General features: G+C 41.0%; 1 protein-coding gene across 8 annotated transcripts in view; it reads right to left on the bottom strand.

Moving 5' to 3' along the window:
• LOC131669239 (myocardin-related transcription factor A) overlaps positions 1-12,956 on the bottom strand; it is a 133,084-nt gene extending 120,128 nt beyond the window's left edge. For 7 of the 8 annotated variants that reach the window (XM_058943976.1, XM_058943982.1, XM_058943983.1 and 4 more), the window contains exon 1: positions 9,438-10,168. In XM_058943976.1, the coding sequence (XP_058799959.1) occupies positions 9,438-9,477 (40 nt within the window). In that variant the 5' untranslated portion in view covers positions 9,478-10,168. Of the gene's footprint in view, positions 1-9,437; positions 10,169-12,949 lie in introns of those variants that run through there. The other variant, XM_058943985.1, reaches the window with a different exon arrangement.
• Positions 12,957-19,626: the final 6,670 nt, after the last annotated feature.

Raw genomic sequence — 19,626 nt, 5'->3', positions numbered from 1 at the left:
AGCGGTTAGCAGCCGGCTGCCAGACATTGGCCAGTAAATATTTCAGCTCGTCTACGTGCTCACGTCTGCGACAATGGTCGCCGAAAAGCCGCAGACTCGGGCCCACTCGGGCGTCGCTGGTGGCGATATCCCCAATGCCAATGTTAATGCGCGAGCAAGCGCACGTCCGAAATAAACTCGGGGCGAGCGCGGAAGCGCTGCCCGGAGCTGCCAGAAGCTGCGGCTGACCGGCCACGTTCGCGGTTGGCGCCCCCGCCCGTTGCCGCCCAACGGCTGCGCCACCGATAAACAGTCGCGAACGGAGCTTCGAGCACTCGATCGCCAAGGCCAATCGACTCGGCGCTCGCCTATCGAGCCGGCAAACATCGCGTCGGCCGGGGCAGATTTCACCTTCGCGGACTGTTCTTGCGCGCGGAGATTAATGGGCGCTGAAGGCTCGCGCGAATGGCGAGCGCGTGCGTGCGCGACGCTTCGTGGGCCGTTTTTGCGGAGCCGCCGCGGCCGCCATCGCGAATTATACATGATTTACGGGGCCTGCTGATGTATTGTTGGAAAAAGGCAGATGCTGAAAAAGCGCTCGTACACGGCGCAGCCAGCCTCGTCCCGGTGCTTGCCGCCTCTCCTAGCGAGCTGCGCCTTATTTAATTTATCGTTATCGTCCGCCAGCCACCAGCCTCGGCTACTTTTTCCATCCCTTTTCAACTCGTTTGCCCCAGCGATGAACGTGCGATGCTCCACTTTAATTGCACTTTTTAAGCCACGATTCCATAATTAACCACTCGGCAGTGTCGCTCGCTGCTTGTGCCAGTCGAACTAATAGCCGCAAAAATCGAATAGACTCTTCCCTCTTTTCCACGATCGATCGAACGGACTCGACTGACTCCTGCCAGACGTTTATCGTGCGCTGAACATTTAACTCCACTCCGTAAAGATGCAGCTTGCGCTTGCGCCTCGTGCTCGGCCGCTCAAGTGCGAGCCAGTGGTGGGCTCTGGACGCCGCAGCTCGCGCATCGGAAGACAACGGAAGGCGACGAGCGCGATCATAGCTAAATTAACGGCGCCGACCCAAGTAGGAGCCGTTGCTTGGGCCCCGTCCAGGTCACCGTTTTGCCGAGAGCCCCTTTGCTCGATCCGCCTCGAGGACTTTCAAAGGCTCGGTGTGAACAGCCCGGAGCGCCGCGTCGGCCGCTCGCGAGGTGGCGCTGATTGGCGGTGAACCCGCCGAGCGAGCTTGTGGCTGCAAGTGGCGCGCGCGGACGAACGCAGGCAGCTGGGGCGCGAACGCTTGGCGTGAGACGCGTGCAGGCTGGCGCGTGGGCGCCTTGGAGTTTGTTTATCGGCGGACGCGAATAAAGTCGCAGCCGGACGGCAGGCGCTGGACCGTGACTTTGAGGGCAGCGAGGCGCCAAGACAACCGTTTCTGCGCCGCGCGCTCGTCGCCCGTCAGACAGCTCGACCGATCGCGGACGAGGCCCACGGCCAGTGCTTCACTGATGCAGGCGGCATCACGGACGAGGGTGGATAATCCAGGGCCAGGTCGCGTCGGCGACCACGCAGCACTCATCTGTTTCCGGACAGTCGAAGCCCTCCTCGCTGCTCATTGCTTGCCTTCCCCCGATCGAGCGAGCAAAGAAAATCGGAGCGCTCCGAAGACAACAACATATCGTTTAATGAATTCGCGATAGTAGGCCGAGTGCCAGAAATGGCCACTGCGTAGCGCAGGCCTGCCAACGGAGAAATAGCGTTTTCTTTTAGCGCGCAGCGAGGCTCGAGGACTTTCCATGCAAGTGGACGATCGGCAGGGAACGATGCTCGAGCGACCGAGCTCGCTCGGCGCTGTATGTAGATATTGCGCGCGCGGCAGATCGGGGACAAGCTCGCCGGGCACAGCGGCAAAAAGCAGAAAGAAGAGAGGCGATTGGCCAATAGTCAAAGGTGTACGTTCGGCAGCGAGCGTTCACCCTGGCATTGCTGCGAAAATAAACAGGTCGCTGATCAGTCGAGCTTGCAGCGGCGCGCTTGTGCTTCGCCTTGCCTCTCGTTGCTTCTGCTGCTCTCCGCTTTCGACTGCACTTGGGTTGCCTCGAGCAGCCTCGCCTACATTCCACGGGCACGAGCTTTCCGCCGGCTCTGCTCTCCGTGCACCAGCGTCGCCAGCTGGAAATTCTGCTCCGGCAGGTGCGGGGGCGTGCGAGTGCGTCGAGTCGCGGGATCTGGCCCTCGGCCAGATTGGCGCGACGGCACATCCCGGTAAACGGTCGAGGAGCGGCGCCAGGGCGACGCGCCGTCACGTGGATTCACACTCGCCGCCCTCGCCGCGCAACTCGTGGAGGGCACCCCTTGCGCCAGCAGTGCCGTTGGCTGAACGAGACGCGCGATGCCGCTGCTCAGGCTCGCGGATCACGCGCTATCGTCAGTACAGGCTTGTCGCACGCTTTCGCCGACTGTGCCTGAAGCGTGCCTTGCAGTTGCAGCAACAGTCGCTGCTCTCTGCAGCACCAGTCGTTTGTGGACCTGCGTGTCGCTTTTACATTCCGTCGACAGGTCGCCCACCGCTGAATCGCATATATTTTTTAAACGAGACACACGTAGTTTCTGATCGTCGGATGAGCTGCTGCAGTGTCTGCATTCACTTGATGTATAAGCTTATCTAGTATCGGACTAGTAGAAAATTTTAAACTTTCGCGCGTTATAGAGCAATTTGGACCCAAGAATCAACGTATTATGATATTTGATGAACTTCAAAGAGCAGTATCATTTTAGAATGCTCATTCCAATTTTAACTACAGATTTTGTGGACTGAGACAAATCACACTTTTCAGTTTCTTCAGTTTTTCCTATCGTAAGTATTTATAATTCAAACAACTTTAATTTAACACTTGTAATATGTGCTTGGACTCGTGATTGTTTGGCCTTTCCAAAACGCTTTCAAAAATCTCTGTAGAGTTTATACATGCCAAACGGCCACCCGATCACTATTTAGGTTCGATTGTATCCAATACCGGACTAACAATAAAATCTAGCAAAAAAATTAGAAGTTAAAATTAAGAGGTCTTTTTCATTTCAGAATTCAACACTCAAGTTAGTACGAACAACATGAACGTACGAAAATTTGATATGCGCGTTGCAGTGTGATAAGTGTACAGTCAGATAAAAACACAGCATTCACCGCATCGCAACTTTACAGCATTGCAAAGTAAAAATTTTGATTGCATTAAGAACAATGTGCCAATGAAAAAGGAGTTGGATCGAAAATTTGTATTGTTTATTATGGAAATGAATAGTTGAATACATGAATCGAGCGTTTACTTAAAATAGGCTACCCCATCACCCCTAAGATTTTTTTAAGATTAATTTTAAGATTATCTAAATTTTACCAAGAAAAGAAGTTTAGTAAAGAATCAAAAAGAAGAAAGCAAGAAAATTTTAAATTTCACTATGGCACCACATTGAATAAAACTGTTCTGCAAGAACGCTTTCATAGATTTTGAGATGTTCTTCAAAAGAATCAGTTGAATCGAAAGCTGATTGCAATCTGAAACATGGATAATAAAGGCTGTTGACTTACTATGCACAAAGAACAACATGTATTGATAGAAACAGGTGTTCAATGGGTACATGCCATAAACAGCGAGCATGAGTAAAATGTTATTATGTAGTGTGTGTCGATACACTCGGCAATTATATTGCGGCAATGATGCTATTCAATGAAGAAAACCAAAAGGGAGAGTGGAATGACAACTTATCCTCAGGTTCAGTAGTGAAAATGTACGATAAACGCTCAACGATTCAGGCAATGTTTATTAATAAGCTCAAGTAATTTGTAGAACATCAAAATTCTGGTAATATTTTTTTTATATAGGACAAAACAAAATACCATTTAAGCTATTAAATGGTACGTGTTGCATAAAAGGTAGATGTAATTTTATTCTTTCTGCCTTCTAATACTACACATGAATTTCATCCATTAGACAAAGTTATATTTAGACTATTTGAGATCTTTGAGATTTGGAATGCTCAACTGTCAACATATTAATTCAATCATAGTGACAGAAAATTATCAAAACAAAGATTTGCAGAAATTTTCACAACAGCTTGTGACAGATTATTTACTCCAAAATTATAAAATCTAGTACTAAACAGAATTGTATCTTTTTGATCCAAATGCGATTCCCGATGAAGCTTGCAAAGCCAGTGAGGCTACATTCCAATCGTGTATGCCAGAGTCAACACAAGTAGCTTCCAATTCTGTGAAACATTCACTAAAATGCAGATCTATTTACATTGATGTTAACCAACCTCAAGCAGGTCCATAAAGGATTAACACTGATGACACCACAGGTATATGTTTTTATTTGAAGTTATGTGTTTTATTTTCTTTTTAATTTTTTTATTTTGTCTTAACAGATGACTTAATGTCATTAAAAAAAATAGGTAAATTCATCTGATGAAGATTTCAATGAACAAACCATTTATAACATACTGCCTTCTGTGACGAGAAAAATTAGAAACGTTCCTAAAAAATGACGATTAGCCAACATCCAACGTTGTGATTGGTCGACGCTAAAAAAGAGCGCGAAATTTTGAATTTTTGTATACTTTGCAATATTTGTGTTATATGTCTAGGAGGGTGAAATTTATATTTCAGCAATGAATTCAATTTCAAAATGAATAATATGGACCATAATCTGCAAGAATAGAAATATACCTTTAATTAATCATTTGTTGAAGAACATAAAAGGTTACATTTTGAAATTATCAATATTGTTTTCTTATTTGGTTGAAAAAGAGAGAAAGTTAATAGAATTAAATGGAGGAAAATACATTTTTATCTTTTGTACATTGTAAATTAAGATATACGGGCAACGGAAACTAATTAGAGTAATAAACCCGTCACATATAAAGAATGTTCACGGATGTTTTCAATGAGACAACAAAAAACACACGATGTTAAATGTGTTATTCATACTATAATATAAGACTAGGACCGAAACCACTATTATTTAGTATGTAAAGCTTAATATTCTATGATAATATAATAGCTTAGTACTTTTTATCAATTGTAGATTTAATTAATTTTTTGAATAATTTTTCTGATACATCTTGAAATGGGTAAAAATTCATCAGTTTTTGTGAAAAAAATGTGTACAAATTCTATTTTCATTCATCAATGAATATCGATGGATGTAATCCTATATAAAAAAGTGATGGCCTGGAAAGTGAAGGTAGTTTATTCGTGATCTGTTTGGTTGAAAGTTAGTCACTTGCTCAGCTGTCATCTGATAGTATATGAATTGTGTGTTTATGAAAGATTACTATAGATTTTTGTAGACGAGTTAACGTTTGACAAAAAATAAGTATAGTTGGCATGAATTTTATACGAAAAGATTGATTTAATCATACTAATATCAAAATAAACATCAACTGATACCTTGATAAAGAAATTAATTACATTTTGCTCTGTAAGAGTTTAGCTTTAAATAAACAGAGTAGGTAATAAAAGATATAAATTGATAGATTATTACAATAAAATATTGAGCAGAGATTTAGGCTCTATTCAGTTGTATAAATTATTAAAAAATATTTTTGAGAATGTAGAATTATGACCGTAAACGCCTACCCAAGTCTGTTATTACATCATAAAGGATACGGTTATAGGAAATTGTAATGTTTTTAGGACTTATATTTTTTATCATGTTTTTGAAACTTTTCAATAATCATTCAAAACACAACTTCGGATGATAAAAATAAAACTTCATTGACAAAATTTTTAAATCATGTGTAAACGTAACTTCGTATTTATTTATTAATAATTATATCGTCAGCTATATCTCATATCAAATCATGGGAATATAAAATGCATGTTGAATGTTCGAATTTTCAATTTTGCCGATAAATGTTTTGAGTGATATTCGTGTATTAAAATGAATGGAAAAAAGATTAAAAAGATGAGCGCGCGATGCGCTCTAGATATCACTAATGTATTTCAAACAGCATGATTTATTCGTGCCCATTAAAATCTCCAAATGTGGTATGTAAAAGGTTCCTATAATGTAATGAGTAATAGAGAAACGGAAAAGAAAGAGCATGCTTAATAATACTAGTCACAGAAAATGTCGATGAATAGTCACGCTGTGGTACTATCAAAAAAATTAATTTTACAAGAAGATAAGACAGAATGTATCCAATAGAATAACTTTCTCAAGAAACGATCTAAAAATATAGATAGTATCGAAAAACACTTCGCTAAGAGAAACTGTGTTCGAACAATAGAAAAGAAACTGTTAAAAAGAAAGTTGGTGATCATGATTCAAAAGAATAAATGTGATAAACACACGAATAAAGCAAATATTTCCTTGAAAAATAAAGACCAGTTTTATAAGATTTGTTATGAAAATTAGGTAAAAAGCATGAGAATGTACATTCACTGACATACGAAAATAACATAGAAATGTGTTACTTAAATGTTAAATGTTGTTTAGTCCATGAAAATTACGTAGAAACTAACCAAGGATAATATACAGGATTTTATTTGTCCTGACTGTATTGAATGAATAATTCTATTGATCTTTTTTCAGTTAGAATTTTTTATGATATTCAAGCATGAATACCACGGCAAAACCTTAAAATCCTATGTGTTTAAATTTAAACGTTTTAAGTGTGTAATTCTGACGTCACCCATAAGAAATACATTGTCGCTGAATTTAAACGTTTAGAAGTGTTTAAAATTGAAGACAACGTTTAAATTTAAACACATGGGTTTACCGTGTACGTGATGAAAATCACTCTTTAGTTTTCTATAAACCTTACTTTAGTTTTCAAAGCTATGATAGGTACTTTGTCAAATGATCATAAGCTCTTTGTTATTTTTAGTTTACTTGATGCTATAGTGAATTGTATAAAAATATTTGTATTTCACAGCTTGCTTTTATCGAATTCATCATAAAGTGCTTTAAATAATGATTAAGACTTAAGATAAAGAATTGACAAAAATCACTTTTTGGTTTTTTATAAACTAAAGATTTCGAAGTCATGGTACATTATCTTATTGTGATTAAATGTTATAAAGTGTTTTGAATAACAAAAGTATGAAAAGAAGTTGTCTTTTCTTTAAAACAATATGTTGATAATGTAATTTTTCATAATAATTTTATATAATAAAATTAATGTAATTTAAAATAGTTATATATCGAAATTAGTTTAATATTACGCATTTTTTGGGGTAAAAAAATCAATTCTTTGAAGCGCAATAATCTAGTTTCTAACGTATGAAATAAATTGTGTGAGGACTTATTTTAAAGCTGCTATCATAAATTGTAGAGTAAGATATGATTCTTTCGTTTGGAAGCTATAGCTATTTGAGCTTCGCAGTCCGGTATTGGGTACAGGTACCGAACGAGAGACGCATTGCCGCCGCGGTCGCCTCATTTTTATTGTCCGAGCTTGCAAGCTCGTTACCAACAGTTCGGCGATGTTTATCGCCCCGAACAAAATACAAGCCTCGTTAAAGTCGCCAAGATCTTTCCGAAAGTTCGTGAAATTTGAATAAAAGCGACGGTCTGCAAATTGCCAGACAGTAGCTGTATTTTTGGTCTTTTCAATGTGATTGAATGAAGAGAGCACGCAGACCGACCTGGTCGAATCTTTCCGATGTCGTATATTTTCTTAACGATCTTGTCAAAAGCGGGCTGCCTGACAATATCTCTCTCTCTCTCTCTCTCTCTCTCTCTCTCTCTCTCTCTCTCTCTCTCTCTCTCTTTCTCGAGCAGGCATTTGTGAGGTGGCTAAAGATAGTCGATAGGCTGCTGAAAAATCGCGGTGTCTTTTAGGTATTTCGAGCGAGCCTACGCCGAGGAAAAAGAAGTGACACAATCAATTGTAGCTATTTCGATTGGAACTTGAAGGAGAGCTAGCGTAGGAGAGAGCCGCCAAGCGATACTCGACAGACGAAAGAGAGACAATTTTAGATGGAGATTTATGTGTCGTGAGTCGCAATTTTTCCCTCGTCGCTGTACAATTGTCGGCGACACCCACGAACCATCAGCCGCCGACTGCAACGACTGCGTCAACATTATCGACACTAGCTCTGGTAAAATGAGAGCAAGAGACTTTCGACCAGGCCAGTCGATTATACAACATCAGATACGTTAGTGTGCAACATCGTTTCGACAGAAGCCAGTGCTTTGCTTTTTCCTTGGCCGAACAGACGAAATTGCGATGAAAATAATCGAGGCATGATTCACTGGAAAAGAAACCGTGGAATTTACGTAACCGCTGTATTTGCGGATCGAAAAAAACAGACGGCTATCGAGAGAAAGAGTCTATGCGCTTTGAAAATATGCGAGTGGCAATCGTTAATCAGTTTCCCAAACAAACCGTCAGTTCAGACTACATTTTGCTCTTGTCGAGGTCTGCCGAGGCTAGCTCCGGCGTACTCGGCGAACGGAGGTGATCAGCCGTCAAAGCATCCTGACGATCGTCTCGACGAGTGAGGCGTCAGGCGCGTCAATGGTTATTAATGCCGATAGCCGATTGCTACTAACGAGCACGCGCGAAACGCCAGCGACAGCCTCAATAATCACGTGCTCGAATACCAAGCGAGTGGGCGAACCAATTAGCTCATCGAAATGTGCAAGGGCTCCGTGGCCGCGTGGCGCCGAAGGGGCCGGCCGGCCAGGGCATGGCCGGGCTAGTCTAGCATAGATCAGCTTGGGAGCAGCCGATCGGAATGCGCTGTCAGAGCTCCTCGCCGAACCAATGACCCACGGGTAAAATGTCCGCTGCTGTTCCTAATTAAGACTGTTTTCGTCGAAAGCACTGCGCCCGACCCAGTTTCGCTGCCTTTGCCTCGCCGCCTCTGTCGCTCGAGGAAGACGCGTGTCACGCTGCGCTGCCGCCGCTGCTGGACTGCCACCTCGGGAATCTAGGCTTGTTTCTCTCGGCGATCGAGTCCGCAGAGGAATTCGGCCACCGTCGCAGGCAGGCAGGCAGGCAGGCAGGCAGGCAGGCAGGCAGGCAGGCAGGCAGGCAGGCAGGCAGGCAGGCAGGCTGGTAGGCAGGCGAGCAGGCGGACAGGCGGCAAGACCGTCTGGCTCTATCGCCTCGACAACGAAGAAATATTTTGACGCCAAAATAAGCATGTGCCGCTGGCAGTAGTAGTTGAGCCAGCTGCCATCGCCAGCGAGATGGGTACCCGGCTCTGGCGTCAGCTGCACTTCCAGCGAGCGCTAGTCGCGCTAGGCGCAGGGAGAAAGTCAGACGAGGAGAGCGGAGCCCGAGGGAGAGTTTGTTTGTTAATATGGGTTAGTCGCGGTGGCACAGCACGCGCAGGCACGTGCGATGTGAGTGAGTGAGAGATCAAACAGCACACGGCTTTTTAGTCGGCTCTCCGCAGAGACACACGGACACACGGACACACGGACACACGGGCTGCGTACCGTCACAGTGTTTACAGCGTTTCGCCCTCGGCTCAGGCATTCTGCGGTGACCTCGATTCGTTCACCGGTGTTCCATCGCTGCAACTGCGCGCACAGCCTCACTCGCGCACCTCCGCTGCGGGCCCGTGCTCGAGCGCACTCCAAAGTCAGCGGGCCAGTGCACACTGCTGCCCGCGAAACGCAAGCGGTCGCAGAGACGCACGGCGCGCCAGTCACTGTCGCGGCACAGACACTCGTCGAGGGGCTCCGGGCCGCGGCTAGCAGGCGCTCCGGCTCTCGGCTCCGAGTGCGCTCGCCGTCGCCGCCTCGGCAGTGATCGCTCGTCCGCAGCACGCCCGACGCGCAGCGCAAGCTCCGGCCGCTCGAGCCACTGGTTCTGGCGCCTCGGCCGCGCTGGCCATTGCCACTGCCACTGCCACAGCCGCGCGCGCCTCGCTCTCCGCTACCCGGCCATCCGCCGGCATCGCCGACTGTTCGACGTGCCAGCCAGTCGGCCCTCAGCGGCGAGAGCCCGAGCACCAGTCGCGCCGAGCGCCGTCGACCGGCTCGTCGGCCGAGCGCATCGAGCTGTGCCCCACTCGCCGGTGGAGGGACGACCGCGCGGGTCGCTCGAGCAGCGCAGTGGCAGCTGATCGTCGTTGTCGTCGTCGTCGTCGTTGTCGTCGTCGTTGTCGTCGACGGCGAGCAGCGCGCGAGCGGCAGTGGAAGGGGCGCCGGGACGTCGCGGAAGCGGCTCGCAGCCACGTCAGAGGCACACTGGCGGGCGCCTGCGACGCCGGGACGCCGCGCTCTCCGCCGTCCTCTGGCGCCCAGCCAGATCGCGCGCGCACGCGCCCTGCCCGTGGTCGGCCGGAGCCCTCGGCAAGCTGCATGCGCGACGAGGCGCTCGGCCCACCGAGCCGCGTGCTACCATCGCTTCTAAACCAACATGGCAACCCGCCCTCCTCTGCGCTTCTCTTCGCTCTCTTCGGCCGAGCGGGCTCGTCGACCAACCGGCTGCCACTGCCTCCAGATTCGCGGCTCGATCTTTTTAGAAATAGCAGGCTTTTGGCGATCGCCGAAATGATTCACGACTTCTTCCACAATTCATGGGCAGCGGATAAAACCGCTTGATTTTTTCGAGAAACATCTTGAAATATCCCATTTTCTAGATCTATTTTCGCGTATTTTATTTTCATTTTACGCTTCGTGCCTGTAAAATAAATTTGCCTGATATATCTTAAGCGGAAGGTCCCTCATCGTTTTGCAATTAATGGATGTCGTTTGCGATCGTTGTCCAACGATTTGATGAGTGACGTTCAGCGTACGATAAACGCGTGTTTGCGGGTAGCGCACAGGTTTCGGTCGAAGCACGTACGACTGCGAAAAGCGAGAAGGAAACATCAGTCGGCTGAGCGACCGAACCGACAGCGGTGAACAAGTTGCAGGCAGAATCGTACGGAAGCCGACCTAGAACGACCGTCGCCATGCGGCTGACCATTAGCGCTCCGACGGAGCGTTACCACTCGCACGCTCGGCACTCAACAACCGAGCACAGGCCCATTGCACTTCATTCGCGTGCGCGAGCGCCTCGTCAAGCTAACCGTCGCTGAGACTGCAAATGACCCGGCAAATTAAAGCAAAGAACTTTTATACAGAGGATGCAAGTTCGAGGGTTGGGTTCCAAAATAATGTCTCATCCGAATCTACCAAGCATGACTGCTGGGCAAGTCTCGCTTCGCCAGGTTCTTCTCGCACGTACCGAATGAACCCCCAAAGCGAATCGCCCATACATTAATCTTCGTTGTGCTACACGACAGATTGCGTAACGCGCGCGAGCTTTCGGAAACGCGCTCACAGTACAAAGGCAGCGTACGGCCCCAGCATTTTCCTGCAGCTGTCAATTTGGCGAAAATTTCCGCGCCAACTTGACCCGATGAAGACGCGCACCCGAGTACCGTCGTGCCGTCGTCTGCCCTTTACCAGAGAAACTTTTCTCTCGACAGCGTTCCTCCTTCTGTTCTTCCTTCTACTTTTCAATCCTCGACACCTCCGTCGTGATTTCTCGCCAAAGATAAGACTGCGCACGCTTGTCTTTGGCGCTATTTTTACCGTTCACTGACAACATCATACGATCAGGCGGCTCTTTACTGCTTTGCAGACGACAAATAGCCAATTTACTTGATGCATTCATTCACCAATTCTTGCAGCTTGACAACGCAAACAAAGATTTATTTCAAATGTGTACCATCAGTAGCGCAAGCCTCACTTTAAATCAATTCGCACAAATGCCGCTGCCTCCTAAGCCACACATTATTTAAGAAACTCTTGCCAGAAAACGCTGTTCTAAGACAACTGTTCTGCGGAGCACAACTAGTCTATGATACGATTTTGATGCATCAAATCAAAAAGTTCAGATACCTTTCAGATACGTTACCGTAAATATAAATACGAATGATATAATTATTACGAGTACGAAACAAGAGGGGTCACAAGAAATGACAACATAGTTAGTTTTCGTCGAGAATTGTTCTCGAGAGAGGTTCCATATATAAAGTTGCAAGCATACCCTGTGAATCCCAAGCGGTTTCATCATAACATGAAAACAACTCAATCTAACTTCGCAACTTCGTTTATGATTTTGTTCTACTAAATTTGATAACTAACAACTATAAACAGCCAGCGCTCAGAATAGTTCTTAATCTACGCAAATTTGGTTAACTCTAGTTTCGGTGATAGTCCGCATTCGATAGGACGTCTACTGAATCTCGCAGAAAATTTTGTAAAGGTTGGTTTGTTACTAAGTAGATGGCATTCTTGCATAATTCTCATAATTCCAACAAGCACATTTAACGGTGCATAGGACTGGTACTGATAATATTTTGAGGCAGTCCTCGAGACCTCTACTAACTTGCTATGACGCACGAACATTTCTAGATAACGTAAATACTCTGTCTAGAGCCTAGAAAATTATTACCTGCAATCAAGCAACTAAATTTTTCATAAGCGATATCTTTGGTTCTAACTAATATCATTGCAATTCATAACTAACAAACCGATTGTTCAGGCAACGGTTTTAAATTCAAAATGAAGTTGTTCAAATAATCTAACAATCCGAGATTACGGGATTTCCTTAGATAATGAATCTTTGGAGATTAAAGAGGCCTCGATCAACCGTGGCAAGGCCCATGACCTCTAGACTACTAAATGAGCACCTAGATAAAGTACGTTTTCTTTTTACTTATTATTGTATTGTAACGGGTGCCTGTCGACTGGCATGTGATAAGTTTGACAATGGCTTTAAAAAATGAAAATTTTTCTGAATAAACTTTTGCGAACACTGTTACACAGACACCATGAACGATCGACAGCATATTACAACACGTAAGCGGGTTCATCTAAACGTGCTCTCAGTTGCTTTTTATAGATACGTATTAAACGGCCAACAATTCGCTTGAGGAAAACCACGCTGACGTTCAAAAGTATAAACATAGCCATTTCAAAATGTCATTATAAACAAATGCATGGCATACCTGGCTGTACCGGTATGAGATTCTCTAATAAGTTCGCCTTTACAAAAATAAACTTTGTTATTTATTTCGATTCCACAAAAGAGACGATGACAGTGTTGGCATGCGTAAATACTAATTCCATACCTGAAACAGACATCAGAATAATGAAATCATACAATCAACGTCAGTCGACTTATTTGCACAATCCATATTTTCCAATTATCAAGTTACACCTCGACAGCTTGCAATGATCTTTTGATCTATTAATTTGAATTGGAGCTTGCAAAAAGATAAACTAGTATGAAAAGATTGTCAATGGCGAGCAAAAATCTTTGCTAAAGGGATAGAGAAAAGAGAAGGTTGCGAGAAGTGCGAAAGCTGCTCGACAAAAATACGACTGTGAGGTGCAGGAAGCAGTGAATTAAAGAAACAGCTACGCAAACTATTGCGAGAATTCCGCTCGACAGTTTGATCTTCATTCGCTTGGATGGTTTTTGTTATATATAGCTTGAATGACAGACGTGATCCTTATGACTTGATTAATGCCAGTCGAATTGGAGTTGTGAAAGATGTTAATGCGACTAGGTGTGAAAAGTCATGAGTGCGAAGGGGATGTTTGATGTTTTTGCAAAACTGCACGACACGAGAGCAGAATGAGGGAGGCATGCAAAAGGTAGCGTGCTGAAAGTCACGGATTGTGCAATTGGTCGACAATGTCCTCGCGCGTCGTATCAAGAGTTAATCTTCGCGCTAGTGCGAGTAGCTAAGCAGGGATAAGGAGCGATTGGATCGTAAGTTGGATTGGCAAGGCCAATCGAGCTCGGCTTCGACTGGGAAAGCTAGGTGAAAGCCGCTGCTCGGGATTGGACTCGAAAAGCGGCGAGCCGAGTCGCGGGTGGTGTCGTCCAACTGAGCTAACGCTGCTCTGTGGTCGTGCTGAGCGGAGGAGGCTACGTGCATTCGAAGTTATTTCTAGATCGACCCAGATACAGCTTGTGGACGCGCCGCTACTTCTTTCGCTGTATCTCGCTCTCTTGCGAGCTCACAGACACACATAGGCACGCGAGTGCGAGGGCGACTGCGAGTCGTTAGACTGTTTCGGGTAATTAGCGGATTGCGCGCCCGCCAGGCGAGGAGCACGAGGCGCACGGTATTATTCTCGAAGCAATTGCCTAACGACGTGTCACTCCACGACTGCAAGCCACCCGACCACCTAAATGCGCGTGTCGTCCGCGTCCTCCTCGACGGCTCATCTCATCGGCCACTCTCAAATAACCAGTGCAGAGAAAGTGCAAGCTCAGAGACATTGATGCACCGACCGAGCTCCCTGTGTGGATATCGACATACCTTTACGTGTCTGCCAACACGTAAAGTTCATTGTGTCTTTTAATGCCGTTTTTATCGATTACTTTGTCATTACTCGCATGCAATTTTCGCAACGTTATCACAGACAAGCAAATTAAATCACAAACGCTTGTAAATCGAGCTCCATTTAACAGTCGTCAAGTTTCAGCGTCTCGACTATTTATTTACTGTATTATCAAATTCATTAATGTATTATATGTACGCAGCATTATTTTTAACCTGATTTAAAAAAGCATTCTGCTGACATTTCACCAAAGAGACAAATTCATGAAGATCATTTCAAGAACTAGTGAAATTTTTTGCATTCTTTCCAGGACGCAGAAATAACAGGATGAATGTCCAATACCTGGCTATTTTCATTTTTACCCTTAATGTGTTGTTTATCGTTTCCATCATTCACAAGTGATTAAATTCGATGTTTCCGATTTATCGAATGTTTCTATACAAAGTATAATAGACATTAGAGTGATCAGATAATAAGCAAAAGGTGGAATAATGGAAAAAATTGCCAGGTATTGGTACATGCGAAATATCGCATTTAATTTAAAAAAATAACTAACAAGCCGGTTCAATAAACGAACAATTATCGTTGTATTACGTTATCTAACCTTTCTAGAACACGATCAATTGTCAAATAGAAAGCTATATGCACTTATTCAATTTGTTTTAGCTTATGGGATTCAACATCAAAACCCTTCCTCACTGCAAATAAGTATGCAAATTTTCTATAAATTTTAAACTAACTTTGCATAAAATTTGTACAAATTTTGTAATCAATAATCGATTGATTCTTAAAAATCGAATAAATAAATAATACTCGCATAATATGAATAAAATAATCTCAGCAGTTTCCATATATGAAAAATAAAAGCAATTAACCGATCTAACTGAAACTTGGACGTTAACAGACTTGTGCTTAACCATTTTGCTACCAACGACTGTTACGACACATGATTTTTTATTCTATATTACATGCAATCTGCAAATTGTTTATGAATTATTCGATCGTATTCAATGAACTGTATTATTACTTGTAATGTCGATGAATTTAAATTTAACAAAAAATAAAAATGAGCAAAAAGAAACTTTTATGTGTGTATGTGTGTACACATATATATATTGTTAATTTTTAAGTCATTGTTATTGTCAGCAAACATATAGTTTATTGAATATGATTGAATAATTGAAAAATTTTCAGATCATGTCTAAAATAGATTTTAATTAGTAATATTTTAATTAGAATCGGTGGCAAAGTGATAAACTACAAGTCTGGTAACATGATGGTCTTGGGTTCAAGTCTCGATCAGGTCACTTATTTTCTTTTTATTTTTTTTATTTCTCCTATGTGTTTCATCTTGTATGGAAAGTGCCTACATCATTTCATCCATAATATGCGTGTATTATTTTATTATTCGGTTTTTGAGAACAAGTGGATTACTGAGTACTAAATTTGTACCAATTTCGTGCAAAGTTTACTTCATATGTACAAAGTATACAAGACTTGTCTCACACTTGTACAAATTTGTACATATTTTTTTTGTTGAAAAAAATGTGAACGCATTTCGTACGAGTATTGTACAAGATTCGTACAGATTTCGTACATATTCTTGTACCAATTTTGTACAGATTCTGTACAAAATTTATATATTTATTTCCATTGGAGTTACCCTGCCGATAACTAGGACACTTATCCTTTATGTACAAAAATGTGTCCAAATTTTATTTAGAAAAACATCTAGTTTTCATAAAAAATATCTATACGCATGTATTATGTATCATAAGATTACTTAGCAAAAAAACTTAGCAATCAAAATTATAATGAAAATTAGAAATTAATTACATTAATTTTAGATTTCAAAATATTCCCTTCTATATCATGTGGCTACTACGTTTAATTTTTATAACGTATATCTTGCTTCATATTCAAGCCACAAACATGTTTATTATCTTAGCTCAAGTAAGCTGAATTCTTTAATCACTATGTAACTTATTACTGGATTACTAATTAGTTTTATAATAAATTTTGCACACCTCATTATTACTTAAAAAAATCTATATCGGCATCTGTAGTTGAACTATTGAAGCAGCAACTTCGGTTGTAAAATTATCTACAGAGTTACTTCTGAATTTGTAACTTTCGAAATTCCTAGTTGAAAAAATTGTTGGACAATAAATTCTGCATGATCAGTTCTCTTAGAATACAAGATTTAGCTCGAAAATAATTTATGTAAACATAAATCACATTATTAATGGCGTAAATAATACGTTACTTTAAAGTTTAAGAAGAACAAAATAATATATTTCCAATTCCAAGACTATTTTGAAAATACGTCATGACAGTTTGTATCAAGGTCTTTCTAATAGCTTTTAAAGTTCAGTGCTAAATCAATACTTCACTAAAAGCTGCCAGAATGTCGACCTCGACCTATGCCGGATGTTGCCAACTTCGCGTAATAATGCGTTCTCGTAATCGTCACCAATCAAAAAGCGAGTTGCCAGAAACAAGCACATTTTTACATGAATGGTTAACAGGTATAAATACAAATTTCGAATAGATAAAATTTGACTCATTCACATCTAAATTTATCACTTAGCTTGAATTTGCCCATAAGTTTTAAAAATTCAATGTACAATGGACATCGTAATAAATAAATAATATTTAACTATGATTATGATGTGTCGAGGCATCGACCGCGACCGTTTTTATTTACATTCTTGAGATCACTCCAAAGAACCACTAATTATTCACAAGAGACAAAAACCGACTAAAATTCTTCCATTTTTTTCCGTAGCATAACTGAGTACAGGTAAGAAATGAGAATAGTTTACATGATCAAGATACCATCAAAACGACGTACATATATATTAGCAAGATATTAGCAAGATATAAATACGCACCTCAATATAAATGATGCGCTGTTTCGTTTCGATAAAGGAGAGTAAATATGTGAGCTTAGCAATCCTAAAACGTCAAATTAGACGCAAGTGTAAGTGGGTGATTAAAACGCTGTGAAGCTGATTACCGAAATGACAATAAAGCGAGCATCGAGTTTGGTTGGTTACTTTGAACTCTCACATCACTAATGGCCTGCGGCGCATCCAGCATGTGTGTGGTCGATGCGCACTCTTGGTAGTGCCACGTGTCGGCAAGCATCCGCGCTCTTTTTTACCAACCCCCTCTGTTTTAAGCGCTCTACCCTCTCTTTCCTCTGCTTGTTTTCTTTTTCGCTTCAAGTTTCTACTTTTTACTGCGACATTCCGAAACATTTCAGAATTTTAGCCACTCCACGGGACTCGTCGTATGCGTTCTTAACGTCAAAATAAGAAAGAAGCGAAATACAAAAGATTCAACCCGAGTGATCAAATAATATAATAATACCTTAACAAAAATTATACAAATATTTTCAAACCATTCAAAAAACAATCAAAAAACGCTTATGGAAAGTTAAGTTATACATAATTATTAAGTGTAAATTTAGCTTTTAATACTTTTTATCAGTATTCATTTCAGTTTGGTAACTGAAAACATTATTCAACTACAAGTTAGTCATGAACAAATATTACTGTATACAAGTACAATCAATGTATTAATCAATGCAATTAAAACAATCTTATGTAACCAAAAAAAACACATTTTAGACATGAATTATAAATAAATAAAAGTACACAGAAGAAAATTATATTCTTGTAACAAAAAAATCATAATGTGTCCTATTGTAAAAAGAAAAAATCATCTCATAACTAGATGCTTCTTAAGAAAATGCTTTTTTAAAAAAAAAGAATTCTGATTAGGACTAATTTGAGATGAAAATCTTGATGTGAGAGAAATCCTTTTATTACAACAGGATTTTTCGTGTCATGGCATAAAACTATTTATGTAACGAAATCATGAAAATGATATGATTATATTTCAATGCTGCAATTAAATGAAATTTAAATGAGATGAGATTTAAATGCACATATGCTGAAAGTAGCTCTTGTAGAATAAGAATGATTTTCAACGCAAGATTAACTGATGTATTTAGATAATGGTTTGAGTTTTCTTTTCAACTAATGTCTTCTATGCATAATTGACATCTACAACATATAAATTTTAATTAATGTACTATGAGCATGAACTCTTTATATTACTAGGTTGTAATATATTGTATACAAATAACAATTTTGATTATATTTCGAATAAAATCTATAAAAACTGATGTGCAGTATGCAAAATAATGACTAATGATTAATAAAAAATACTACACTAAATCAAGCACTTAAAAATTTAATTCACATATTTTCAATTACTGCTTGTAAAATATAACACATTGCGAAACTAATATATTACTTTCTCTTTCCAATTATTAAAAAAATACATTGATAAGCATTAATCAATTTATAAAATTTATTTAATTGTACATGAAATCATAGAAATTGCAAAGCATACATATATCAAAGTTGGTTTTTTCTACGCAAATTATTTTCAAAGATAGATTGATTGTTTATTTTGCTGATGATTAATTCTGTTATAAAAAATTTAATAAATCAGTCAAAATATTAATGCTTTAATTTATTTCATTTACATCATATTTTATAGAACCAAAATAAATTAAAATATAACAGAAAAACAATCAAAAAATGTTTATATACATATAAGAATTCATACATTAGTTAATTAAAGTACATAATAAAAAGGAGATATTATTAATTGTTTGTAAGAAAAGATGAAAACAACGTCCTAAAAAAGCAATTGGATCAAAAAATAAGAAATAATACATCGCTAGATTACAAAAAGCAATACAAATGATAATGGTGCCGCCATCTCTGTTAGTCTATATGAACTTCCAAATCTTTATTCAATTTACCAACGCCTGTCATATGGATTACAGGAATCTAAACTTTTCAAAAATACAGTAGTGATAACAAGTTCTATACAATTTTCTTTAGTTTAGTATCGCTTGACTAATATATATATATATATATATATATATATATATATATATATATATGCTGACAATGTTTCAATTAGCATTGAATAATAGTAAGAACGAGTGACAATTTATTGGAGTATGTTCCGGGTTGGAAAAATGTACCTACTTTAGCAAAAACTGATTTGAAAATTATTAATTATATCACTTCAAAGCAGTCATATGTGACAGTAGTATTGATGTATTTATTATATGTTTGGAAAGAACGTCGACACTGGAGATAAGATAAAAAAGTGACGCGCAAATGAAAAAAAAATAAACAAATAGAAGTATCGTTTGGAAGTGGCGTGCTAGATGTATTTTTGTCTAGCTTTAACAAACAGTGGCTCACATCAAAGAAGCATCTCACCTTATCGGCGAGCC

The sequence above is a fragment of the Phymastichus coffea genome, unplaced genomic scaffold, assembly GCF_024137745.1.
Source record: "Phymastichus coffea isolate CEN01 unplaced genomic scaffold, Cenicafe_Pcof_1.1 PCOF00090, whole genome shotgun sequence".
NCBI classification, from domain to species: domain Eukaryota; kingdom Metazoa; phylum Arthropoda; class Insecta; order Hymenoptera; family Eulophidae; genus Phymastichus; species Phymastichus coffea.
Note: the sequence above shows the minus strand (reverse complement) of the source record. Positions and strands in the feature narration are given on the sequence as shown.